This window comes from Gavia stellata, chromosome 4 (assembly GCF_030936135.1).
Source record: "Gavia stellata isolate bGavSte3 chromosome 4, bGavSte3.hap2, whole genome shotgun sequence".
In the NCBI taxonomy this organism is placed as follows: domain Eukaryota; kingdom Metazoa; phylum Chordata; class Aves; order Gaviiformes; family Gaviidae; genus Gavia; species Gavia stellata.
In genome coordinates this window covers 69,499,098-69,526,349 of record NC_082597.1, presented here as the reverse complement: position 1 = coordinate 69,526,349, position 27,252 = coordinate 69,499,098, and the positions used below count along the sequence as shown (strand labels likewise).

The following is a 27,252-nucleotide window of genomic DNA, read 5'->3' as shown; positions in this document are numbered from 1 at the left end:
ACCACACTCGCCCTTACCTGAAACACAGTGAGGAGGGACTGGGGGAAGTTGTCAAATGTACTCCTCCTGGTCTGCATCTCATCAAAGTTAAACTTGCCCCCAAAGAGCTGCATCCCCAGGAGAGAGAAGATGATAATGAAGAGGAAGAGAAGCAGCAACAGGGAGGCAATGGAGCGGACTGAATTCAGGAGTGAAGCCACAAGGTTACTCAGGGAGTTCCAGTATCTGGGAGAGAAAATAGAGGCAGTTAAAATTCCTCAATCCAAGACAGGTGCTCATGGACTGCACAGGATATTGGTTCAGGCTGCCTTCTGCGTATAAGCAGGCATTTCCAAACACCCTGTTAAGCCCTGAATCATTGATGTGCTTCCCTAAGATAATGAGACCTACTGCAGCTAATGAGTAATTTTACTACCACACATGTACATACACAATTCCCTCCACCCCCCACCCCATACACACAACCAGAAGATTATTGCAGCACTCTCCATCTAAGGCTCTGCAAATCTTATATCAATATACAGTAATTAGTTCTTGCTGCTTCAGTAAGTTACATTCTAACCAACCTCATTACAACACTCACAGATGTTACGGCAGCCACAATACCTCACTCCAGAGAATGGCCTGTAATAACTAACAAGAGCAGATGGGGAAACAGTTTGGATGCAAACACAAACTTGTCCAAAATCTGGTGTGTGTGAGTATGTGCTTGGGCTCACTCACTGATAGAGGTTGCTAAGCTTTCTGGGATTGGAAGGAATGAGAAAGATATTAAAGGTCCTTTTTCATGGACCCTAAAAGAGACTCCAGATTTCTATCCAGAAAGTCCAGAGTTTCCTTTGCTCTTGGAAGAGCACACTGTCACTGCTTTTTTGGGTATCAATCCCACTATACTTCCTTGAACAGACTGCAGAACATTTTGGAAGCCCTTCATTCAAGAGAGAAGATGGCTAAGACCTGCTCTCCCAGTGTATTCAGGCTTGTGCCCAGATCAGACTGACGTATGATGCAAAGAAAGGATCTTCTCGCCCTTGTGGTCCCACTTTAGGGTTCAGAGATGCCAGCAGCATGCTCTGCTGCAGCATTTCAGTTTGCTTGCATTCTTTGCCAGCCTGCAGAGTAGCCATGCATTGGAAAAAGGCTTTATGCAGTTTTGAGCCTGACAGAGCTTTCAGACTGAGCTGAAGATTAGCTGTCAACTTCCAATCACCTCATTTTGAATGCACATTACTAGCAAGCTTCAACAGCTTTCACAGGTCAGCAAGCCAGTAATGTTTGCCTGTGATCTCTAAGTCTTCCTTCTAGCACCATCTCTTGTGGCCTACCACCATGCTTTGAGGTTCTGCCATAGCGAACATCCTCCACTCCCTTCTCCCAAAGTCTGTAACATTGAACCTTTCTTTCCTTAGAGGACTCTGAATTTCTAGCCATATTTTCCTCAGAGACAAAAGTTCCACTTGATGGCAGACATGTCTAGTGTTCTTGCTCCTTTGAGGAAGCCTGATCCTTCAACATACAAATCTGTTTGGTAGGTAGTGTAGTCATTAGAGACAAGGGTTCTTAAAATCCCAGTTAAATTAGTGTTTTTAAAATGTTGGTGTAAAAAGATGACTTTCTTTGTCCCATGGAAGACAGGAATGTTTGAGTAGCCCAAACACTTACGAAAGTTAGCAATCTGATCTGCAGAGGGACACCACCATGTCCTCTGAAGTTCAGCAACTGGTTCATCTCCAAGGGCTGAGCTTCAAAGAGAACTGTGGTGTTTTCCCTCCAGCCCAGCTTCAGCACTTCAGAGAAAACTAGAATGCTTTAAAGTTTAACTGCAATTAAAGAGATGAGCAATGAAAAACTACAGAGCAAAGGTAAGGGCATGGAAGCTGTGGGCTCAGTGCCACCAAACGCCTGCACTGAATGTGCAATGTAACTGCTCATTGTATTTGCATTTATGCTTATAACTCACATACTTTCGCACTTCGGGAGGAAGGGAAAGTGACACAGGAAAAGGGAAAAATTAATTTCTGATGAAACTTGACTGACTTTAGCATCCTTAAACTAGAAACTAATGGGGTCCAGAATATCTCTCCAAGCCATCCAATGTCAGCCAGGACACACATTTTCTAGGTCTTTCTAGCAGCGTCCTTAAGAGGCATACAGTAGAGCTGTAACCCAGCTGAATAGTCTCAGTGACTCACTTTAAGCTTAAATGCCTTGCTTTCTCAGAGCACAACTGCACAGACTTTTATCAGATCTGCATTTCTTACAAATGTCTCAATACCTGAGATTCAGTTCTTATGTAACTATCAAACTTAAAGCAATTAACTGAGATGACCTGGTGATAAGATTAGTGCTGTTTTATCTGTGCATTGAGTGCTAGCTAGAAATACAGCACCACTAGGAAAATAAACAAACCAATCAGGGAAAAAAAAAAAAGAGAAAAAGGAGAAAGGAGAGGATAAGGAAGGCTTGACTTGACTGGGATGTGAAAATCACAATTGTCTTATCTTAGTGTCCTAGAGTTACCATCTGTCACATTAGGTGGTTGCAGAAATAACATGAACAGCCCCTAAAAGTGAGATCTGGAGTTACTCAATGAAACGCAAGGCTTTAAAGTAAGGAATGGATGAAGCACAGAGAAAGAAAGAGTTTCTCACTACTTTGTCCTCTTTGGTTAATATACTACAAAGAAAAAACAGTTACAATAAATTTCATGGCACTGCTGGATGGAATCAGAGGTCTTGGACCAGGCAGCATATAATGGGAGGTACAAGAGAAAGCACTTCTGCTTCCTCAGACTTATAGGGAAATGAATGAGCTTCTTAACATCTCCCACTTGCAGATCTCAGACGCTTGAGGATGCCAGTGAACGAGGCACTGCAAAACCCCAGTGAGCAGGATGTGATTACGATCCCTGTTTCAAAATGGAGGAATGATGCAGAGAAGTTAAATGGTTTGTTCAACATCTCACACAAAAATAAATTGCAGAACTGGATTAGAACTTAATGTGTTCTTTTATTCTCTTTCCTCTCCTCTCCGTTGCCTTCCACTATGTCGTTATGATACTGGCAATCACAGATGCAGAGCTTAAAATGGTAGCAACAGCTGGCAGTCTCGTTGTAGGAAAGCTTCCCACACAGTTCATCCAATATAAAACCACTTTGAAAGCAGGTACAAAAAAAGGTGCCCCCTCTCTCCTCCCTACAGTTAACAGTGACATATCTAGGGGCAGGATTAGGTATAAAATAACAAATTTCAGTATGCTGTTGAAAATAAATTGATTTAATTTTTAAGTATAAATGACTAAATATAGAAATTTATAAAGCAGTAAAGGACTATTTATAAAAAGAAAATAATTTGTCTTCTCATAGCAAAGGGAGATTTTCTGCACAGCCCTGTAAAAATTAGGGAGAATAAAACAAAGAGATTATATTGTCTGCTTGCCTAATGTACAAGACTAAATGATTCTGAAGAGTATTTATAATTTTGGAAGAAATGTTTGCTCTTGAAATTCTAAATGTGGTTTCTAAAATGATGCATCGTTCATCTGATGGTGTCTTTATTTGTTTCTATTAGATTAGGGAGCTGTGTTTGTGTTTTTCCTAGAAGTGTATCATCTTGACGCACCCAGAATTTGTTTGTGCTTGGTGTTTACCACGGAAAATCCATACAAATATATAAAGATTAGGCTACCTACTGATACACTCTCACCAAAGTACTTTTCCTGCTTTGTGCCTTTTTAATGCCCTTGATTATCACCATTTCCATCTCCAATGTATGTCCCCATGTCACTACTCATGAATATATATTTGACATAAAACATTACACGATCATCCCTCCTACACTTCCCAGCTTTCTATGCTCGTATCTTTCTGTATTATGATTGCACACAGGTGGTGTATTCCACCATTATTGGTAACATTGCCAATAAATCATCATTGGATTTTGAGCTGATTGAGTAATGGAAAAATTTGTATTTTACTGGAGAACATCAAAGGTAAAAGTTTTGCTTTAATGCCAGAATATTCTCTCCTGCAGTACGACATGAGTGGGCCTAAAATACTGCTTTGGAGGCTTGTGCTAGGACCTTCCACATGAGGGTGAACTTCACCCACGGAGGGGAAAAATCATGAAGAAAATTATGAATAATTAAAAAACACAGATAAATCTGAGACTACTGCAACCTACTTGGCAATATTTTAGGAACAGGAAAGAAGACAAAATCTGATAATACATTATTCATTACGAGTTATTCCTCAGCTCTATGCTTTGCCCATATACCCCTGTGCAAATTACAGGAGACGTATTCCAGGTAACATCTGCTTCCATGCAAAATTGTATTTTAGTTCTGCTGCAGAATGAAGGTAAATATAACTAGTCCTACTGCTGGTTGGTTCCAACATTACACCTCTGCCAGAAGCTTTAGGAATATTTGAGTACTCCAATAGCTCAATCTTTCTAAAGTATTAATGATATTCTCCCAGCATTTGCCTTTCTACTAGAGAATTTTCTTAGCTAGATTATATATTTAGTGTAGGAGTGGAGAAATGTCTTGAAAAAACAATGACCTCTCCAGGATGCTATGTTGAAGCTTATGCTTTTATAGCTATTGGTATGTTGCCCTGGGTGTATCTGATTACCCAATGTCTGAAACAGCTACTGGTTTCCTCAGAAACCAGGCCTGGGACTCAGTGATGATAGCTTTCAGACCCAAAGATCCAGGAAAAACAATCACCAGACCAGAGATCCCCACTATTTCTGAAAGGGCAAAGATGCCTTTCTTGCTGGAAACTCTTATTAGCAGGAACATTTTTCCCTCTTCTATGATCACATGTCTAAACAGACCACCTTTTTTTTCTTTTTTAATAGTTGTGGGCTTGCTTTGGCCTCACTCTCTGAGACTGTAAACTGATTTTCTGTCTCTGTCATCTGACCTTGAAAACCATCCACCCTGCCAGAGAGTTGAGGCTCAGAAGCTTTAAGGGTAAATTTTGTATGATGCACAAGTCCAAGTCTGTTGTTTTTTCTGCCTCACAGCACTGCCATCTTGACTGTCTTCCCGTTTTGGTCTTGTTTTTCTCATGCACTGTGTTTTTAATCTCAAATTTGTCAGAAATTTCCTTTGGGGGAGTTTATAGCAATTCTAGGGACATTTTCATAGCTGAACTTGCAGCAAATGCAATCTTTCACCACCTCGGTCAAGCTTTTTGTAAGGCACTGACTGGCGCCCACATGGGAAAAGGCAGGCCCTGTGCTGCTTCGGGTTAGTACTTGGATAGATTTGTTCCAAGAGCTCCCAACTGAGTAAAGTTGGGAGCTGATCTCTCCTAAACCTCCCCTCAAGCTGAAAAACTCCTGCCAAACCAAGCTGGTGTTTTGGAGGTACCTGACTGCAGGAAGCAGCAACGGTAATAGACAACACTGTGCCTTTATGCTCAGAGAGAGGAGAAAGAAGGAAAAGGAAAAAGAGGGGAGACTGGAGTCTGGAAAAGTCTGGTTTCTTTGTAAAACTGCTGCTTCATGCTGGACTCCTCTGTAGGAGAAGGGCTAGCAACACCCTTTGCCTATAACTGCTGGTGTTGACACTATCTCCCACGCCGGACACGTTGAGTCTACTGGAGCTGGCATGGGCTCCTCAGTCAAATGTTTTGGCTCAAAGAAGTCTTTCAGGCTCCTCTCTTTCACCATAAAGCAACAGAAAAGGTCACAAGGCTATCTGCTGTTTTGTTTTCACTTTGCCTTTTGCAGGGAACCCTAAGAGCCCAAGCTCAGCTCACATTATCCTTCCAGATGTCAGTTTAACAATCTGCATGGTATCAAGTGTCTCCAGCCCCCTGTGCCAGACTCCTCACCAATCCTTACCACTCACATCAGGGATATCCAGTCTGTACAGCCCTCCCCATCCTGCCACAGCCTTCAGAAGATGAGGACTGTCAACCTAGCACTCTCACTACCCGATTAGTGGTAGAAAAAGTGAAAAAACAGGGATGTGAGTGACTTGTACCTCTATATGTTGTGCATTGAGCAGTAGCCCTCCCCTATTCCCAGAAAAGCACAAAAGTACCTTGTGATTTTAAATATTCTTAGGAGTCGAACACATCTCAACACTGAAATGCCCAGTGGTGACATGATCTTTGTCTCAACCAGAATCGTTTCCAGAATTCCTCCACACACAATGAAACAATCAAAGCGGTTGAAGAGGGACACAAAATATGCCTGGAGGCCAAGGCTGTACATCTTCAGCAGCATCTCTGCCGTGAAAAGAGCTAGCAGCACCTTATTGGCAGTGTCTCATGAAAAACAAACAGAAACAGATTAACGAAACTTAGTCAAAAGATCGTCACAAGCTAACCATTGGCCCTTGCCTATAAGAAACCCCTTCTGGGATCAGTCTGAAAGGTTAACTTCATATAAGCTCGGGTCAAAGAATGGACTTCAAAAGCATGGGCATCTCATTCACAGAAATGATTTACAAAGATGCTTACAGCAATTCTTATGTATTGCATATACAGCTGCAATGTATTACACAACCACACAACCTCCATGGCAGGGGTATGCCTTCCTGTGCACAACCTCCCATCAAACTTGTCATCTGCAGATGAGAGTGGGAATAGAAGAGCTGCTGTGCTACCTACTGTTGCTTAATTAAGCCTTTCAGCTGCTCTCACCTCCAGTGAAGATTCAACTATTCTGCAGACAGAAAAACTTTATAAATCACTCTTCTTTCCTTACCTCCCTGGTAACTAGAATTTATCATAAACACCATTTCAGGGAAAACCTTGGAGAACCTGTGGCTCCCAGTAGCTATCCATAAATTGGAAATCCAGTTGCTGCAAATATATATTTAACATAAGCTCCTGATTTCACCTACACCCAGTGGAACACTGCTTTGGCTGGAAACAAGGAACTTGTGTTTTCCCTGAAACTTATCCCATTGTAGGCAGATATTTTGTTGTATTACTTAAGATCCTCCACAGACAGAGGACTATTTGGAGCTGTGTATGGTCTTTTTACGCTGTGTGGTCTAATGCATCAACTCCTCCCTCAGGCCCCTTTTTGACACTGACCACAATAAGGAGAACCATCAGCCTCTCCTCACCTTGGACCTCCGTGAGCCAGTCTGGCTGGTTGTAGTGTTCAGAGGCAATGGTAAGGGTGTTGAGAAACACAAGGAAGATCACCAACCAGTAGAAAACATTGGATTTGACAGCGGCACGGCACTTTCTTCTGCAGAATCGATTCCATCGGCGCCAGTAGCGACTTGAAAAATTGGAAAGGGAAAAGTTCTTTTCAGATAGGAATCCTTAGGCTATTGCAAATCTCTGTCAAGAAAGGCTCTAGTCTTGATTTATTGTTCAAGTGCAGTAGAGAATAACTTTAAAGTTCACACTGAGAAGTATTCTCTCATTCTCATCTGAGTCGACAGTTGTGATGATCCTTCCTTTAGCTACAGAAATTAAAGTTAGTCCTAAGCCAATTTGCAACACTTAGGGGTGAATAAACCTCTTCAAGCAATGTCTTAATGTGATTAAGACATCCATCGCAGCTACCCTGAGAGGTTTTTTAGCCCAGTTCCCACAAAAATAATTATTCTTCTCATATTTAATGCTTGTGGCCTGCAATGGGACCTTGCCCCGCCTCAGGATAGTCAATGAAAAGTTACCCACTATATACCATGGACGTTTGGATTAAGTCCTTGTAGAGACGAGGTCAAATAAAATCCATGGAACATTTCCAACATTCAGCAATGTTCAGGAGTAAGCCCAATATGAGGGTTAACTCTGAACAGAAAAACAAAACTTAGGGGACCTCGGCATCTCACCTTCATGCCTGGAACTAAGGATACCATTTACTAATCAACAGACCTTTTAAAGTTTGCCTTCCATGAACACGTCCCCCTGTGTCACTGATTTCTGAGGGTAATTACTAACCACAGAAGATATTTAAAGCTAATTACACACCTCCTACTCTTCAGAATTTAACTTGCCTAGCAACCAGTTTCCAGGCAACACTTGCCACAGTATAATAAATCTAATAATTTTATATAGATATTATATACATACATGTGTGTGTGTATAGAGACACACACATACACAACATTACAGGAAGAGAGAACTTCTCTTGATTAACCTTCTCTTATGTATTATTTCCAGTGATAAACCATGGCCATGCTTGAGGTCAGGGTTCAGCATCTATATGAACTAAAGCCAAGCAATGTGAACATTGCACACTGGCCAAGAATTTTGCAACAACATTTTAACAGGTAATCTAATGCAGGCTGTTTTAGCCATGTGATTTATAAAGGCACCCAGTCTAGCTAGCACAAACATTTAATAAGGTTTTTGTGTTTTGCAGTGGATTTGGGACAAGAAATTATCTTTCCAACTTTCAAAATGGGCACAACACTTAGACATTCACCTTGTCATTAAATCATTAGTAATCTCACCCACTTTTGTATGTACTTGTGCACAAATGTGCGTGCACATGACCATGTGATGATACAAGTGTTCTTTTGTGCTTACACCTACATACAAATAAATCCACGGATTGTAGGAATGTGATCATGCATGCAACTCTTTGCACAGGGATGCACATAGGCAGTATGTACGCATACGTGTATTCCTGAATTTACATTACAGTTCATTATTTAGGTAAGCTGAAGGACAGAGTTGCTCACTTGTTCCAGATATTCTGAAAATTAATTTAGTTTTTTATAAAATTGACCTTGAATTCAGAGTTATGGAGGAAGCTGGGCTCCTACTAAAGAGGTAGAAAGGGACTGGGACCTCAACAACCAAGTTCCCTGAGTTCAGTCAGCCTTTCCCTTGGAAACCCACAGATAACCACCTGGGGACTGCTTCACATCTTCAAAAGCTTTAAGTCAACAGAAAATCAAATACCACCAGGAAAACTCCACACGTCCCATGGTGAAAGGGAGCATTTCACAAATAAGATACAAACCTCATCAGTTCAAAAATTTACAATCAAGCAAAGCAGAGTAGTGCAACAAAGTGTAGGAAAGAGAACCTTGAGCTGACAGGGTTGATGCTGATGGATGTTGTATAATTATGTGGTCGAACTTTTTTTTCTTCTGCTTTTATATTTTATGACTCGAAATGTGTAGGTAGCAATCAGATAGGTACTTCTGAATGAAACACTGTCAGAAGTCCCTGTCCTACTAAGCCGCCTGTGAAAGTAAGAAAAAGGATCTCGATTTTTGGTAGATGACTGACTAAAACCTGACAAGTTTGGCAGTATCTCCTAGAATCACCACTGTGTCTCACAGATGCAGCAGTAAACCACTTCACAAAGTAAGGAACAAAACCAGTGGAAAGGAGGAATAGCAAAAGTCAGTTTTACTTACCTAAACTTTGACTTTGAGATCCGATGCCTGAAAGATAAGAATTGCCATTAAAGTCTCTGAAGCTGTCCCGTACCTCCCAGGCTTTTATGAAAATAGCAACAGAAAGAAACAAAGTTAAGCTCAATTGATTTTTTAATGGATGCTGTTTTCCTCTTGAATCACCTGTAAGTCAATGTAGGCACTGGGCATGGTTAGAATTCCCTGATATACAAATCTTGTTTTTTGGTGGGAGTCATGAAGCAGGAGTCATGCCATGATAGGATTCTACCACCTACAGACATCAGTGAACTAGCTTTTTTCTTGGGTAAAAGGCTGGCCTAATGGTATGGGCACTCTACATCTGCTACCAAATTTATTTTTCAAGTATGACTCTTTTTCTTTTAGTCACTAGGTTTTTTTCTTATATTAAAATATGTATGACTTTATACAGACAGATGTGTTGCTTTCAGACATTACCTGTCTCTTTAGGATATATAAGCACGTTATGAAACCGTGGGGAAAATAAGGTACTCTTTTTTTCCAGCAATTGAAGGTGAAAGAGTGCATGGTGGATATTTTCAAAATTAGATACTAACACTTATTTGTCTTTGTTATCTATGTAAATTGGTTTGAATTCAAAAGGGTCTGAACTATAACAGATTCTGTTGCTATCAATGAAATTCTGGGAATTAAGCATTTCTGAAAATTTGGCCATGTTTCCACCATACATGTTTTTAAATACTGTATTTTTTAAAAAAATACATAAAAATATATGAAATTTAAATATTGTATTTTAAATATATATTTAAATATCTAATTCCATGCACTTGGTTTTATTCACCTAAATAATCTCATTAGCCTTTTATGAGAAGTCACAGGCAAAGCTAGAGATAGACCCCAATTCTCTAACCACTACCTTGCCCTGCTTGACCCGTGTCCTATAAGGCCTTTGAACTCTTTCACTGTCTTTTGCTATACACATAATGGTGCACAGAGAGAAATAAAGGTATGTGGATGCAATGACATGAATCAGAGGTGATATAGGAAGCTGCAAAATCCACTACCAATAACAGAAGAAACGAGAATCTGGGGAGTGACTATGAACAAGATATTTCTGCTGGGTTGAAGCATTTCTTAAGGTTCCCTCTCTGACAGGAAAGTGATTCATTGTTGACAACAGTCAGCAAAGGTCTTACTGTACTGGCTTAAAAATGGATTCACTGTTAGGAGACATGGGACAAAGTAATTCTCAAAGCATCTAACACCGCTTTCTGTAGCAGTCTTAAAAATTATCATGTCCCTGTTTGAGGACATCAGTCACTGACAAGTAATTAGTGATGGGTCAGTTTCCCTATGTGGAAGAGCTTTTAGTGATAGGAACATTTCACCAGCAGATGGTCCAAGCCAAAAAAAAAAAGCCTTTGCACTGAATACATCATTCCTGTTGTGTCACAGGCAGCTTGTCTGGGCCACATACTAGGTAGCAGTGTGGTTACAGACACATGCAAGAACTCTTTTGATAAAGAAGAAATGATGCACTGGCTGAACAGAATGCTAAATTATGCTGCAGAGACAAAGTGAGCTTTAACAAGGATGACAAGTGAAGCACCTACAAAGCACATCCTTAACGTTAAAGCTATCCCAACGTCTCACTGAGAATTCTTGCTTGGTAAGCGCTACCTACAAACTGTAATGGATCAGATTTACAGGTAACAGGAAAGAAGGCTCAGACAAAGACAGGGGAAAGAAAAAGAAGAAAAAGTCACAATGAAGGAGAAAGCTGGGCACGGAAAAGGAGATGGTGATGACTTTCATAGGAAAAGGTTGAGGGGAGGAAGGAAGAATAGAGAGGGAGAGAGATGTCATGGGGGACCTGCCTGGTGGAAAGTGAAGGACAGGGAGTGTGAAGTCCTCTGGTGACCTCTCTGGGTAATGGTTTTCCAGTATGGGAGCTGTGTGGCATTTAAGAAATCTTTTATTTATTTAAGCAAAAGAGATGTGGCAGGTGTAGTACTCATCATGCATGTGATAATTATATCTTTGGAGCATTATGAGCTGCAGCCAAGCGCATTCAGTGCTCCCACAGGTTAGCTACAGCCTCCCCGCCCCTCGCCTTACTGCTATGGCAGAAGGCTTTATCACATGTGGGTGTGCTATATATATAGAACAGGACAAGGAAGGAGGAAGAGACTTATATTTAGAGGCAGAATCCAAGAGTGAAAAGGAATTTTGGAAACACGAACTGTACAATAACTGATTCTGAAAACATTATGCCCAAATCTGAAACATATTTTTCAAATGACCCTTATGAACAAGAATCTTTTGTCTTTCAGAACCAGGGTTAACTACACCATATAAAAAAATTCCTTTTATGATGTCACTAGAGGCTGTCAAATAGTCTGGATTTGGGGCCTTGCCATGGCCTCTTTGTGACCCTCCAAACTGGCACTTCCCAGGGGTTCAGGGTGGACCAGATTCTCTGCTGAGTTTAAACATGGATCTTTTGCATCCCTGGTATCCTGGGAGCTTTATGTCACTGGGAGAAAGAGAGTGTCCCCATTTGTGTCCAGCTTTGGAATGTCTTGAGAAACTATTTTTTAAAATCATGGAATAGGAGCCTATATAAAAACCATTTCAGATCACTACTGAGTGTTTTTATCATAGGAAACATGTAACTCAGATTATCTTTTAGAAAGACAAACACAAAAATCAGACATCTACTGTTTTACTAGCTATTTTTAAATTCCGTGAAACTCTTCTAACCTTACATAGTTATGTACCACATACAGATAAGAGTGAAATTTAAAGATTTTGTCAACATAAACTCAGGATAATTCAAATATAGTGAGATATCCCACATTCTGAGAGATAAAGTCTTCATTTCTCTGTTCATGGTGGACACCAGAGAAGAGAAACTATGCACTTGTGAAGGATGTGACAATCTTGTATAACAGGGATTGCGGACTTTGTGTAATTGTACACACAACAAACAAATCTGGAAAAATCTTGTAGGTCTCCAAGCATGACACAAAGGCCATATTACAGTTGTTTTCTGGGTGTGGAAATTACTAAACATGACCATGAAATTATCTGGCATGCTGGTCACAACTGCTTTTACACTATATGATCCCTTCTATAGGCAACTATCTTCATGAGGACTTACAAAAGCTGTTGGATACTAGTAAAAACTCTCAGAAAAGCAGTAACAGAGAAATTTACTGACTATGCCTCTAGGTTGTACACAACTTCGGGGAACATCCAAAGAGCTGCGCTGTGCATATCTTACGAATTTTAGAACTGTGAGAACACAGTCCTGGTGTGATAGTGATTCTGTTTCGGTACAATATGGTGTGTTCATGCAGTTACTGGTCAAGCAGCACAACATTTTTCCCTCTCTCTGTTCCTGCTGATGACATTTCATTGCTTCTAGTCAGGATTCTTCATCCCTGAAGAAAAGATGCCCACCCTAGGGTCCTTTTTCCACATATTACTGGAACAAGAGCATATAGTGACATGACATTTTCAGGAATGTATGCTGTATACCTGATAATCTCTCAGCCTAATAAAGTGTGAGGGCTAAGTTCAACCCTCAGCTATGCCTCTGGGATTCACACCGAAGCAATGGGCCTCCATCCTTCTGCCTGTACAACGCAACCCCCTGTACAACACAGTTACCACTGCGGAGTTGTACAGGGACATGCAGTGACCATTTCTCATTTCTGACCGTTAATAAAAAGCTTCCAGCAAAACAGAACAGATGACTGGCCCTGGAGAACTTGTGTTCTGATGTGGACTGAGATCATTCTGCTGAGGCAATCACTGAATTTCAGCAAAGTCCACACAGCGATGCCTCTTCTCTTTTTTTACATTCTTGCCCTTCTTGCAGAAGCACTGGAGAGCATGCCGACCTGACGGGAGCAATGCTGGTTTTAAGAGAGAGGTGGTTGTTGGCCAGCAGCAGTAAGAAGCTACAGAACATCCTTAAGAAAACTGGATCTGTCTAGCTTAAAAATTGAGCTGGTTTGCTATTCAACAGGCTTTCTTACAGGCTGGGAAAATAGGCCAGCACTTCAACATTTAGTGAATAATCTTGCTCTCCCCGTGGCAAGTCACAGGCAAGGCCTGTCACAGAACCTGAAATAGGAAGATAATTCCTCCTCCACAAGGGCATGCTATTGTCCTTTAGACACATATCTAGAGCTGACTGTGAATATCAAAACCACCTTGCTCATAATAAATCGCAAAGCAGTAGCTGAGGCTAATGCATAAGGGTCGATCCTGTGTGTTTTCCTGCTGAAGTCAGCAGTGGTTTCAGAGCTTTTGGCAGACTTTTCTTACCACTGCTCCTGATGTGATGGGGACTTTGGTTGTCACAGAAGGAGGCTATCTTCTCATCAGGTGAAAACCAGCAGCAACTATAGCGAACCTGTAAGCAAACTGACTCTTTTGGCTTTACCGCTGGCTCCTATGCTGATTATTACAAGAACTGCATAGGAATTATTTTCCCAGCCAGAAAAGCACCAAGGGAAAATCACTGATGGTTCAGCTGCCAGGGAAAGCTTCCATTGTTCATAGTATTTTCAGGACACGCTGTTTTCAGTTGGAAAGTCAGTGTAGGTTGTTCATTTTGTTTTATCCTATTTTATTGTTTTAACCCTCTTTGATGGAAAAGAAATTGAACTGTCCCCCAAACGTATGGAAATCCCGGCCAAGGTGAAAAAGCCAAGTGGCTTATTGTTTCAGTGAAAGCAGATCGTTTTAAGCTCTCTTTCCCTTTGAGCTGAAGTCCTTCGGTTTTCTATCGAGGCACTATGGAACATTAGTTTCCACAAAGGTCTTTTTTTTAGCTAATACATATGTATAAAAGCAAGCTCTGTTGTGGCACTCCAGATTTGTATGGTTGTATTAGAAAATTAACATTCTGATTGTATTGGAAGATTATATGTGCTGACATCCTGCACAGAACAGATTACTACTGATTATGAGCAATAGCCTGTCCTCAGGAATCTAAGTCCTGCACAGCAGTAACCACAGAGGCTCAGGGAAATTACTCGCTATTGGGAAGTCCTGGGTAAAAGGCTATCCTGTAAATAGAAACCCATTACTCCTAGTTCTGGGTTTATCCCACTGATGCTTGCTGCAGAGGAAATGTGTTTCGTTGTACCCCGAGGCAACAGGTTATTAAAGCTGTGACACATCAGAAGTAAGATAAGTTCCACTTCCAAATGTTGTCCTTGAGGATAAAAGCTGTTGTGTTTCTACTGCAGGGCAGATGTCAGTGAAGTACAAGGCAAAACCATGACAGGGATGATAGACTGTGGAAGCTGTGGGATGCTTTTCAATGTCCTGTGGAACACTACAAAACCTTTTTCAAATTCCGATGCCTGATAAAGCTAATACCCATGTTAGGAAGGGAACTGCTCCCTGCCACAGCTCTCCTGATGGCAACAGAATTACACCAGGAATTAATATGAATGAGGGGGTTTTTGGTTTTAGTTCTAGGAAACTGGATTTACACAATAAGCAAAGAGAGATTAGATGTTAGGTTCCTCCTGAAACTCCTTCTGCTGGTTTGAAGACTGGCATTGCTCCAGACAGCACAGCTGATGAAGGCAGTTTCTATAGTATGTGGATACTATAGAAATAAAAGCTTCTCTGAGACAATTCATCAGTAGGAGATAACTTGTGTTTGAGAGGTACCCTCCTGATCTCACATAGCATATGTCTCTGTGGAGCTGAGAAAGGCTGTCAGGGAAGATCTCCTTTTGCAAAAGGCATGCTTGAGCCTGGCTTCTCAAGCAGATCTTTCTGTCATCCACAGACCCAGCCTTTCAAAGCTCTACAGCTTTTTATATGAACAGAAAGAACAGCCAGTAATTCTAAGTTATTGCCAATAAAAGTGCTTTTTCTTTCAGTCTCCTGGGTAGGTTTTTTCCTTTTATCATGAGTGCATTCTGATGGCAAGGTCAGCCTGTAACCATGGTGGTGGTGCTGGGGTGGTTAAATGCCCTAGCAGCCTGATGCCACTAAATAAATAAATACATTACCTTTGACTTGAAATCTCTCTGTTGCTTCAGCCATGTCTGGTTGCAGCTTGCCCAGTGCAGTCTCTGCCCTCTGGGAAAAAATGTGTTTATAGCAAGGCAATGGGGACTCATGGCCACTAGGTGATTTTTGCAGGCTGGTAAAAATAAGGACTCGTGTACAACAGATGAAACTCAACAATTGAACAAAAAACTTGTCTAGCCATTTCAACTGTAAACAAAATCCAGAGGGCAGATGACTGCTCAAAAGTTCGGGCCTAATCTTCAGCTAGAGTAAATCAGGATGGCATGACTATAATTATTAATGCTTACTGAAAGTCACTAATATTAGGATGAGGAACTTATTTGAAAACCTCAGCTGACTTCCCACATGGATTATCTCTATTCTTGAACACTGGGCCAAATTCTGATGCTTTTAGTCAGGTTCCAATAAAGGAAAATACTAATTCGAATAAATTCTTCTTTACATTTTATATGTTCCAGCAGGAATGTTTGCCTATGGGAGGTTTAAATGAAGGCTCAGTGAGAAGAAGAGGACTTAATACTTCTTGAAATCATGAAAGCTGGTTTCTGCCTCTGCCCAAGTGTGTGATGCAGTTACAAAACAAACCAGAAAGGAGTCCAAGCCTCCGAGTTAAAGGCAGATCTGAGTTTACCCATCATTGAGGAATTTGCAGCACTACAAGTTTGAAGCAAAAGAGCAGGAAGCATTGGCAGAATTTGCATCTCACTCCAGAATTTAAAATACAATGGTCAACCAGGAAAATGAATGGCTATAAGGAGCCTATCAATCTCTTAGAGACAAAAAACAGCCTGAGTGAGGCCTTGAGGATCTTAAGTGTCCTTGGGTAAGGGGTAAAAAAACCCATCTCAATAACAGACTTCAATTCCCCTACTATATATCACTCATTTGCAAATGAAGTGGAATGTGGCAAGGAAACTGTTTACCTCCATGAATCTTCCATGTCCTGCCCTGGTGAAACTTAAGGCCCTGTTTTAACATTTACAACATGGAAAGAAGAAATAAAACTCTATTTTCCAGTCATTTTCCTATGTCTTCTTCCGTAAAACATGTTGGACCTAGCCATCTCTTCTCCTAATGGCAGAAGTATAGCGATCGCTGTGCCAGATCACAATATTGCCATTGTCCTGTGGGCACATTGGGCTATTTTAAGTAAACTCCATTCTAAGTCATGATTATGTTTAGAGTTGGGTTTAACTTCAGCTCTCCTGGCCACATTCCAGCTAAGATAATTATGTTCTGCTTGCCAAAATTCCCCATGCAGTTTCAGTGCAAAACAAGCTATCCCTCATGTATCTCCTTATACGCTTGTGCCCTTTGTGTTTAAACACCTGTCACATTTTACCCTGAAGGTGGCTGAACTCTAATGCTGTGAAAACAATCCCTGCATTTACAGTTCTTAAAGTGCTTTAGGATCCTTTGGGATTAAGGACATTAAATGAATGCAAGCTGTAACATTAAAATATATATGCAACTTTATAGTAACAGTTGCCATTGTTGTTGGCACTGTGTAGCACCAGGGGACCCATTGTGTTGGGAACCATAACTGCAGAATAGAGATGGTTTTACAAATTGGATCCAGCTGGAAGAAATGGTCACATATCCAGCTGCTGCTTCCTGTAACGCAACAAGAGCACAAGCAACTTGGCGGGGTGCTAAAGGGAGGGCTACAACTGCCTTAGTGCTGTGAACAGATCTAGCCTGGTTCCTTCAGAAAAGAGTTCATAATCTAAACTAAAATGCCAGGCTCAGCAGGTAGGCAACAGCAAGCAGGTGAAAGAAAGCTATCACAAATAATTCCTCCTGGGATTTGTAAATCACTGCCTGACACTTACAGGAAAGCAGATTGAATTTACAACATATTCCACATATCACATCTTGTAATGCAGATAAGATCTCCTCCTCTTCAGTTTCTAGAGGAGAGGGCCAAGGGTGTGTGTGTGAGATACAATCAAGGTTTACAAAGTCATGAAAGTGATAGATAAGCTGAATGTGGAACTGCTGATCACCAAATCTCACAGTATTAAAGGAGAGGACATTGACTGAAAGTAGTAGCTTAAAACAGATACAAGAAAGTACTTGTCTACACAGCAGGTAGTGAATTTCTGAAACTTGTTGCCACAGGAGATTGTAAAGGCAGACAGCCTCAGCAGGTTCAGATAAATCTATGGATGATGGATCCATAAATGAGCACTAAAGGCAAAAAGGAAGTGTGGCCTCTAACATCTCTAATCCCATAAGCATAAATTTGGGGGCAGTAAAAGGGGACTAGAAAGTAGGAAATGGCCAGGCTTGCGCACTTGCCCTCCTGTCGCTGTCAGGACTTGAACACTGGGCCAGCTGGACCACAGGTCTGACAAAACAGAGCATTTCTTATGTACTTGTGATCAGCATTTGACCAACACTGAAGGGCTCAAGGTACACCCAAGGACAGGACAGAGCCTAAAAATACTCCAGCATGGTACAAGCTGTAGCACTGATATGCTTAGCCCATTTTTCAAGGAAATTTGGAGGGACTAACATATTCCTTCACAGCATAAAGTCCATTCTTGTTCAGGTCATGCAAAAGGGAAGAAAGGACCACTCTTGCCTATTCTTGCCCTCTGTGATGCTAAAAAAAACATACTATATAATATGATGCTATCTCACACATTCTCAAGCATCTCCATTAATACAATGGTGCAATTTCAAGGAGACATTACTCCCTCCTAACTGATGCACTTCTTTGTCACTACAGTATTGTATTCAGCATTTTAAGGATGTAATTCAGGCTGCAGGATGGGAGTTATCATCCATGTATTTCTATTACAAGACACTGTAAAGTGTACAAGAATCATTAGAGAAATTAAAATAGACCAGTCATTCCCACTCTTTGATCTACATACACTGGATTTGATTATCTATCACCAAAGAAGAATTTTAAAATAACACTGTTATTCACCAGTTCTTCTTTTAGCTATTATGCAAAACCAGATCTGCTTACCCTGGGCATTCTGTGCTTTATTTACGTCTGTGTAAACCCAGAGGCTCTCCACTAATGTCCAGAGTGAGTTTACATTGCAATTAAGGTAAGAACCGGGATCAACAGATCTTCTGCACCCTCTCCTTTCACCCATTGTAGGGTTTTCTTCCCCTTAAAAAGCCTGACATTTGCCCTTGCTTTAACCCACCAAGCTCAATCCAACCCCTACATACATATATCTGTGTATATGTACTCACGCTAGCCTAGCACCGCAGTTTTCGCCTTCAATATCTGCTCCAGGGACGTTGTCTGTGTTCACGGACTCAGTCTCACTGGTGGGCATGCTCACTGTAAGAGTCAAAGGGAAGAAAAAGAGAATGTTGGCCATTAGAATCTGGCATATCTATTAATGATTCACATGAGTGAAGGAACTGGCTTAAGGAAAAGACCCTCAGCCCCTGAGGATTAAGCAATTTGCTGAACAAGTCTAGTGCCTCCCTGCAAAGCCCAGGCTGGGCAGGTAGACTTCAGGAACATAAACAGGTTAAATGCTAAAGAAAAGGGAAGAAGCAGCTGCTCTCTTTCTTTCAGAGTCAGTTCCTGGAAATTTTACGAACGAGAACCATTGAAAATTAGAGAACCTGGCGAAGCCAAAAAAGAAGCTTTTGCTTGATTCAATGGAACACTTCAAAAAATGCCCCTTTACTTGCACCAGCCCAACCATCTCACTGCCCTCCCCAGTCTCCTGTGCAATAAGTAGTGTGCAAAGGAGAAGTACCAGATTGACAAACGGCTTCTGTTAGCCTGGTAACAAGTACCACATAAACAATACTGATGGCTCATCTGTCACATGCTAACCATTAATGTGTTTCTTACACTTATAAGCTGGACCTACAGGGATAAGAGGGGAATTCAGACTCTCTGACCCATTCAGATATTACCAACAAAGGAACTAATGAATATGGACTATGGTGGAAATTTTATGTTGACAACCACCAACTAAGAACTGGACACAATCTCCCAGGCTTTTACAGAAGTATTATGGAACAAACATCAAATGAAAGCAACCTTAGGTGTGAACCTATCTCATCTGGATTCAAGGACCTGTCACATCTTCTATCTTTTATCAAACCTCAATATTTTATTTGCTTCTACAGATCATAAAAAAAAATAATAATCACAATTTCCATTCTACCAGTTACTCCCAGCTCCTATATGAGCTCTAATAACTCTTTACAATGATAGGATCCAATATGTGTCCTCTTCCCTCCTCCCTCTTTTTCAAATACACAAAACAAACGAAAAAATGATACTTAAAACTGAATGTTGGAGGAGTTAAACAAATCTCTCAGATGGCTGGTAGAACTTCAGAACATGACCTGTATTAGCAATTGGATATATATATCAGGTGAGACTTGAGAGCATGCACTATTAGCTGTTGGAGAGGCTTCTAACAGCCTGTAAGAATAAGTTACTGAATACAAAAAAAACATAGCTATTTGTGGGTCCTTAGTGCAAAAGGAGGCAACATAGAATAAATAGGTTCTGCATTTCAATTGAGCAGATGTTTAATGGGCCATGGGACCAGGTCTTCTTTCAGAGGCTAGAAAGATATCAGAAGGTTCTTCCAAAGAGGTCTTGGCTTCCTGCTTTGAAAGCATTATGGTAGAAATGTCCCTCAAAATGAACTATCTTTCCTTCATCCCATCCCAACAATTCACAAAATGCCTACAACATATGTCTTGGGAAATCTAAAGTTCTTGTATTGTGTTCTTAGGACCATAAGAAATAATGGAGTCTCTAGTACTCTTGACATAACTATGAAGAACTGTACTGTAATGGTACCTATTCCTGTCCAAAGACTAGATGTTTAAATAATCTTGTCTGTTTGGAAAGACAAATTAAGGAATCAACTGAATTCATATTTTGATGCACATGAAACAGTCAAGTAAGCTATAAGAAAAAACAACATTCATAATTAAAATTTTCATTCCAGACTAAGCCCTTCAGGAAAAAACCCAAAATGTTGATTTTTCACAAGTCATCTTTGAAGATGAGGTAAAGCACTTTCAAGACATATTTGAGCTTATTTGCAAATGGAAAACAATTTTGAAGACATTAGCAAGAGATTGATTTGCAGAGCAGCTTATCTTGAGTGCATGAAGAGGACACTGCACAAACAATAGAAAAAGCAAGGCACGCACATGCAGAAGTATACAAAGATATACTATATGTCAGTCTGTATAGAGATATATAGACACACACACAGGTATATGCAGTGTGGACACAGAGTGCAGTGGAACATTACCATGGGTTTCTGTGGAGTGACTAAACCAAGTAAACTTTCCTTTCTTCTTATCAGGCAAGCCAGCTGGAGTGCTTCCTTTCACAGACAAGATGGTCAGTGTCAAGGACCAGGAACAAGACATCAATAGAGAACATGCAGCCAGTGACAGGCAAAAGAAAAAAACAAGGAACTCAGCTTACACATGACATCCACTTCTGTCTGAAAACTTCATCATGTGAATCAAAAGTACAAAATTAAAACCAAAGGTATATGGAAGTATGAAATATTACAACAGATCATCAGAGGATAATTATTCCTTGCTTTCTGCTCTTTTTCATACCTGACTTCTAAGAACATGAAGTTGATAAGTTTATGGGTAAAATCCTTTCTCAGTGATATCAATGGCAAAATGAATCTTGTTTGACTGTCTGACTTAATGAAATTAATGAGACTAAGGCAATCACAATTTGTCCCCAGGTTATCTCATGACCCTTAGGGTCAGAATCTGGACTGGCCAATTTTTGAATGAGTTTCCTTGGCTTTTTTCCTGCTCCAATACCTAGAAACTTTCAAAACTGTCAGAGTTGCTGAAGGAAACTTGCTGGGGTAATCACATTTCTCTGTCTTTCTCCATCTCTAGAGATTAACAATCTTCATCGAGCACTCAGATGTACACTGCCTTACCCAAACTAGGATACCCCTAGACTATGTCTCATGATTTCCATTTGAGTCTACATCTGGCACTTGCCCTCTGATGTCCTCCTGCTGCATGGCTTTTCATGGCATTAGTTAATGTTGCTCCTCTACCTATTATACACAAAGGTCCTCAGCCCACACAGATCAGATGTGCATCCACAGAGAGATCTTAGAAGGTACTTCACACTTGCCTAATCTTACTTCTGCAGGAAGGCAAAGTGAAGTGAGGGATGCAGGTGCAGTGGCACACGGGCTGAAGAGACTCCTGTGGTTCAGGCTAGCTTGCTGGCACTAGCTCACAGGCATTTATTACATTGCACTGAAGGAAAATGCTAAGGACAATAAAAGGCATTAAGGTGGTATCAAGTATAAGAGGAAGGATGGCCTAGAAGTTAAAGGTCAGGACAGACAGGAGATTAGGACTGTATTCCCCAGTGTGGTATGCTCTCAGTGGGGCAATTACTTATTTTACCTGGCACCTCACATCATCTTCAATATCAGGGGAGAATCATGTGTGCAGATGCTGTGAGGTTCATTCAGGCCAGTTAACAAATCCTGAAAACAGAAGATTGCTGCAGGAGAGGCCTGCATAAACTGGGACTGAATATGAGAGGAAGTAAATCAAATACTGCCCAGATGGCTTTCTTATCTGACTCAGTTCTCAGAGACACAGACCTAGTGCCCACACCCCGGCTCCAGTCTAGAAACAAGGCAGGCATTTCTTGCAGTCCAGGTAATTAATTACTGGAACCATGTACCGAGAATGCTGGTGGTAAATCCACCACAGGAATGTTTTAATCAGGTAGAGATGTTTTTCCTAAATGGTGGGCTCTAGTCCAGACCAGAGTTATGTTTAGGACCATGGTATACAGACTATGCCATCTCACTGGCCACTTCCTCCTTTTAATTTTGGGAGCTGACACAAAAGCAAAAAAGAGGCAAATGCAGATTTCTTCCCACCTGGGCAGAGAGCGACTTAGCAGTGGAAATCCTGGTGCCTTGCCTCCTGTGCCATGTGTGTTCAGTGACTTAGGCACTGTTACAGGAGTGGTTCTCTGTCAACTTCAAGAAATCCATTGCTTGTAACCAAATCAGAGATCCCCAGGGGGCTTGGTTCTGCCAGACATAGAGGGCATATTGTCTTTCTGTGGGCCCCCCACCTCCCTGCTTCCTGGTCTTCAAGCAGGACCATTAAATCTTCCATCTACCACATACTTTGCATTGAAGGTACTTCAGTGTCCAAACCGCCGCATAGGCAAGGCAGTGATCGATCCCTGTGAATACTATCCAACTGCCCACCTAACACCCTAAGGTATTAGGTCAAACAGTTAAATACTGGTGTTGTATATAGGTGACTTCTTAACAGCAGAGGACAACTCTTCCCCCGCACCCCTCCATCCTAAGTGACAGCAGATTGTTTGAGGGGTAAGAAGGCATTTCCATCAGGCAGTTTGCCTTTGCTGGGCTACACCAGGAGCAGCAGTGCAGCTAACAGGGCAATGAGTACACAGAGTGGGTAGCTCATTTGAACCAAGCCAGTACAGTGAACCACTAACAACAACACAGGGACAGGTCCCATAGAAGATATTATATATTTCACAAAATCATAGAACAGTTTGGGTTGGAAGGGACCTTTAAAGATTATCTAGTTCACCCATCCTGCCATGGGCAGGGACATCTGTCAGTAGATCAGGTTGCTCAAAGCCCTGTCCAACCTGACCTTGAACATTTTCAATGATGGGGCATCTACAACTTCTCTGGGAAACCTGTTCCAGTGTACTTGTTCCTGGGGCAAATCATGGTGGCTTTGCTTACATGGCAATCTCTTTTTTGGATTTATCATCACATCCATAATTCACTCTGGTTGATGAAATCTCCCATTAGTTACATATTCTCTAGCTAGCATAGCACAGTAGTTTTTTTTAAAGGGAAGTGAAACAACTTTTTAAAAGCATGCAGGTATCTCATGGTTTCAACAGAGTGCAAACCATAGAACCAGTAAGTTTTATACTCTCTCTACAGTTGCTTCTGAAGCCTTTGCAGTTCTTATATCTTGCCACAAGGCAAAAGCCACATGGCTCATCTCTGAATACAGACTTTTTCTCCTAGACTACCTGAACTCCACATTGCTTACATAGCATTCCTGCAGCAACTAAAGCAACAACAAAAGCTATGCAGCAGCTTCCTTAAAAATAAATCTGAGAAATTCTTCATGCTCTCTTAATTCTATCTCTGAGACCCAACAGAGGCAAATAAGGACAAAGAGCCTACAGCCTGTGACTGGCTAGACAGACAGATGTGCAAGACCTTTGAGAGCCTCTGTTCCATGTCACTGGCATAAAGCATTGATACCAGCTCTACTCGAGCACTAACATATGTCCCTCCTCCAACGAAATGCCCCATGGACATGCAATGAATTATTAGATGGCAGGTTGCCAAAAGACAGCCAACCACTGAAACAGAAAGCTGGCGCAAGCAAATACCCTCTGTGTAGCCCTGAGATAATTTTTCCTTTACACACTTGGAGAAAAATATTTGCTCACAGTTCAGAAATATCATTACCACTGTTGCATCTTGCATTTATGACATGTTTGTCATCTCTGCAGTAGAAGTAATTTTAATATTCAGATTTATCTCCATGGATTATATAAAGTTGCCACACTTGTTGCTGAATCTCACTTTAATACTGTGACAATTTAAGACCCAGAGAATATCACGCCTGGGCAAAGCGTGCCCAGTTCCACAAACATAGACAAAGAATAAATTCTTTGCAGATTTTAATGGGACACGTTACTACATGACTTTGCAGATCTGGGCATTAGTTTTAGAACTGAATATGTCAGAGGCTATTCACATTGCCTGACTTCATGTCTCTGATTCAGCTGTTTGCATTAGGCTACAGAGGCAGATAGATTCCTATCACAGGTTTTCTGAATACCATACTGATTTCTCCTTCAACTGCATGGACAGGCTGGGGCCTTGGGTTAGGTACCTGACTTGAAACAGTGTGACTATCCAACAGTATTGGAAAAGACCCATAGTGGGTTTTCAAATTAAGAAAAACAACAATACACTTGATTGTGTTTTCTAATATGCTCACTTAGACTTCAATTTCTCCAACACTCCAATTTCTACTGGTATTGAATTACTTTGCAAAATATGGGTCTAAATCACGCCTTTTGTCCACACTGGCATATGAGGTCAGAAGGACCTGATGTCACTCCACCATCGTTTCACCTTATTGTGTCACCTTCGCCATGTGACCAAGCCTTTCTATGTATCTGTTCAGTTTCTCTAAAAGGGGGATTATAATTCTGCACTCACCTTGTAAATCTCTCCGAGATCTGCAGATGAAACACATTACAATAAGCGCTAAGTACTATAGTTATTACTGATGCTAATGTCTCCCAAGCAGGACTCTGCAGAACTATAAAGCAAATCTGAAGAGCAAAGAAGTCCTGTGAATTCTCCAGCTGGGATTTAAGATTTCTTTTTCCATCAAGCACAACAAGAATAAATTGCAATACCCAGGCTGCTTCCTTTAACAGAATGTGCATCAAGTGAACGACTTTGTCTCCAGTAAAAACCTTGCTTCCTGAGGTGTCTCTCATGTCCATCATTTCATGAATGAGTCTATGGGCAGCTGTCAGAGTATCAGTCGACTCGTATTTTTTCAGTGGAGTGCTCTCATTTTAATTAATACATGAATATTGCCTAGCTTTCCTCTTCTCATTGCCTGTTTTGGAAATGCTGCACTTGTTCATCTTATTCATTAATTTAAATAAGATACAACTTTCATTCTGCTATATGCATACAGTGTTTTGGGAACAATCAATGAGTATGTTCTTAAATGCAAGAGGCATTCAGAAAGTAACTGCAGAGGTAAATGATTAGTTTTCTCTAGATCTCCTGATTTTTTCAGGAAAATATACCAGATATAACTGGGGAACTCTTTTGGGTTTTCTGTTTTGAAAAGGAGTTCTGCAATAGGAAAGCTTCTACAGGAGAACCGGAAAGGAAACTTGAACTGTATATAGGATCTTGGTGGTTACATACCTCCCAAAGTTAGACAGAATGCATCAATAAATCCAACACAGTAAAAAAAATTCAGATAAATTGTGAAAATAATTGAAAAATGTTTACCAAGGGCTCAGAAGCTAATGCTCATACAGGCAGTATTATACACACAATATTACATTAAACATATGTAATATATACACTTTGCATAACCTAATTTTGGGTTATGTACAAATGATTGCAATTGCAAGGAGAGAGCTTGATTCACACTTTCACTCAAGGTCAGCCACAGAATCTAAGATAGTAATAAAAAGCTATAAAGTGATTGCCAGTTGTATGTACTTCAGTCAAACAGAAAAAGACTTTCAGTAAAAAGATCTTTACACCAGTGAACCAGCAGCAAAGATATCGCAGCTGATAGATAGTAAGAAGGCTTGCCATTACAGTAAAACCCGCTGGGCATTGGACTGCATCAGAGAAGACTGATGCAGTGTAGCACCGTTTACTGAATGGAGCAGTAGAAAGTAGGAACATTGCCAATACTGAGATGGAGTCTTATATGGTCAAACGTTTCATTCATAGATAAATGATATATTTTACAATATAAATGGCAATGTTTATTTTTTATATAAAAAGACTTGCTTTTACAGGTCCTCCTCCCCTTCTGGAGTGTCACCATATGCACATACACATCCTATGATGTTGAGGGGCTGTAGCCTTGGGCTAAGTGAATTTATACAATACACAAAGAGGAATAGGAGAGACAGCAATATGTATCAATTGTGCAGGCATGTGATTAACAGATCCGTTATTACCATATGCAGGTTACCGCGCACCTATGAACGCATTACCTTGCCACTAACTAATCTTCCTGGGACTTACTTTAGTATAACAAACTCTGCAGCTACTTTAAAGAGCTGCCATTTCTCTTCTTTTTATAGCAATATTGACAGCAATATGCAGCATTCCACAAATATTTGTTCATTTCAGCCGGTGACTGGAATGCACATTGCACCAAGTACCGCGTAACGGGCACAGTCAAACTCCTGGCCCTGCCAAGAGATCGGCCTTTGCAAGCCTCACGCATCTTCTGTTCTGTATTTGGAAGGAAGAACTTAAGATCCTCTTGCACCTCCCTGCCTGAAAGGGAAAGGCAGTCTTTGCATAACCTCAAATGTCTTGTAAACACAGGATGTAGGACTCACCCAAAAGCAGACTTTACAGAAAGGAGTCTAACTCTCTGCTAAAAAGGGCAAACTGAGCAGCCTCCCTGGGTAACTGGTTGTACTGCTGAGCAAACATCTAAGTCTGTGACAGCAGTCCATTCACTGCAGAGTATCTGTCTGCAAGTGCAATGGAAGTAACTCTCTTAATCACCGTGTCTGACGAAGGACAGATGGACTGGGTCACCGGGTGACATAGCTGCTACCAGAACAGATCTTGAAAGATGTCTCTCTCCTGAATCTGGATCCTCCTATGACATCCTAAACTGGTTTTCTGTCTGATAAATGACTTGTATTGTTTGCCTCACTAGGAGCAACAACTAATGTGCCAAAGTGCAAGGCATTTACTTGCCAGGACATGGTTTATAGCGTAAGTTTCTGGTCTCAGTCTAATACTTTTTAGCAACCCCTCTGTTTCCACACAGAATTCTGAGGCAATTCATTAAAAAAAGGAAAAAAAAAAAAAAAAAGAAAATAAAGAAGAAAGAAAAAAGGAAAAGTGAAACAACTGAGTATCTACGACTCTTTCAACAGGATTTTGTGATGGTGAACAAATCACAACAGCATATTCTGAATGGTTCTGCAAGATCTCTCTCTCATTCTTTATGATTTTTAGTAGAGTAAGGTTGGACAAGCAGCAGTGCCATCAAATGCGCCTGAATCT

The 27,252-nt window shown here is 40.9% G+C and overlaps 1 protein-coding gene across 4 annotated transcripts in view; it reads right to left on the bottom strand.

Annotated features, from left to right (window-relative positions):
- The window catches only part of CACNA1C (calcium voltage-gated channel subunit alpha1 C), a 490,625-nt gene that overhangs the window by 101,344 nt on the left and 362,029 nt on the right, over positions 1-27,252 (bottom strand). For all 4 annotated transcript variants that reach the window (XM_059816760.1, XM_059816761.1, XM_059816758.1 and 1 more), the window contains exons 10-14: positions 18,623-18,713; positions 9,359-9,385; positions 7,094-7,254; positions 6,059-6,284; positions 18-225 (exon numbers count right to left, since the gene is read on the bottom strand). In XM_059816760.1, the coding sequence (XP_059672743.1) occupies positions 18-225; positions 6,059-6,284; positions 7,094-7,254; positions 9,359-9,385; positions 18,623-18,713 (713 nt within the window). The remainder of the gene's footprint in view (positions 1-17; positions 226-6,058; positions 6,285-7,093; positions 7,255-9,358; positions 9,386-18,622; positions 18,714-27,252) is intronic.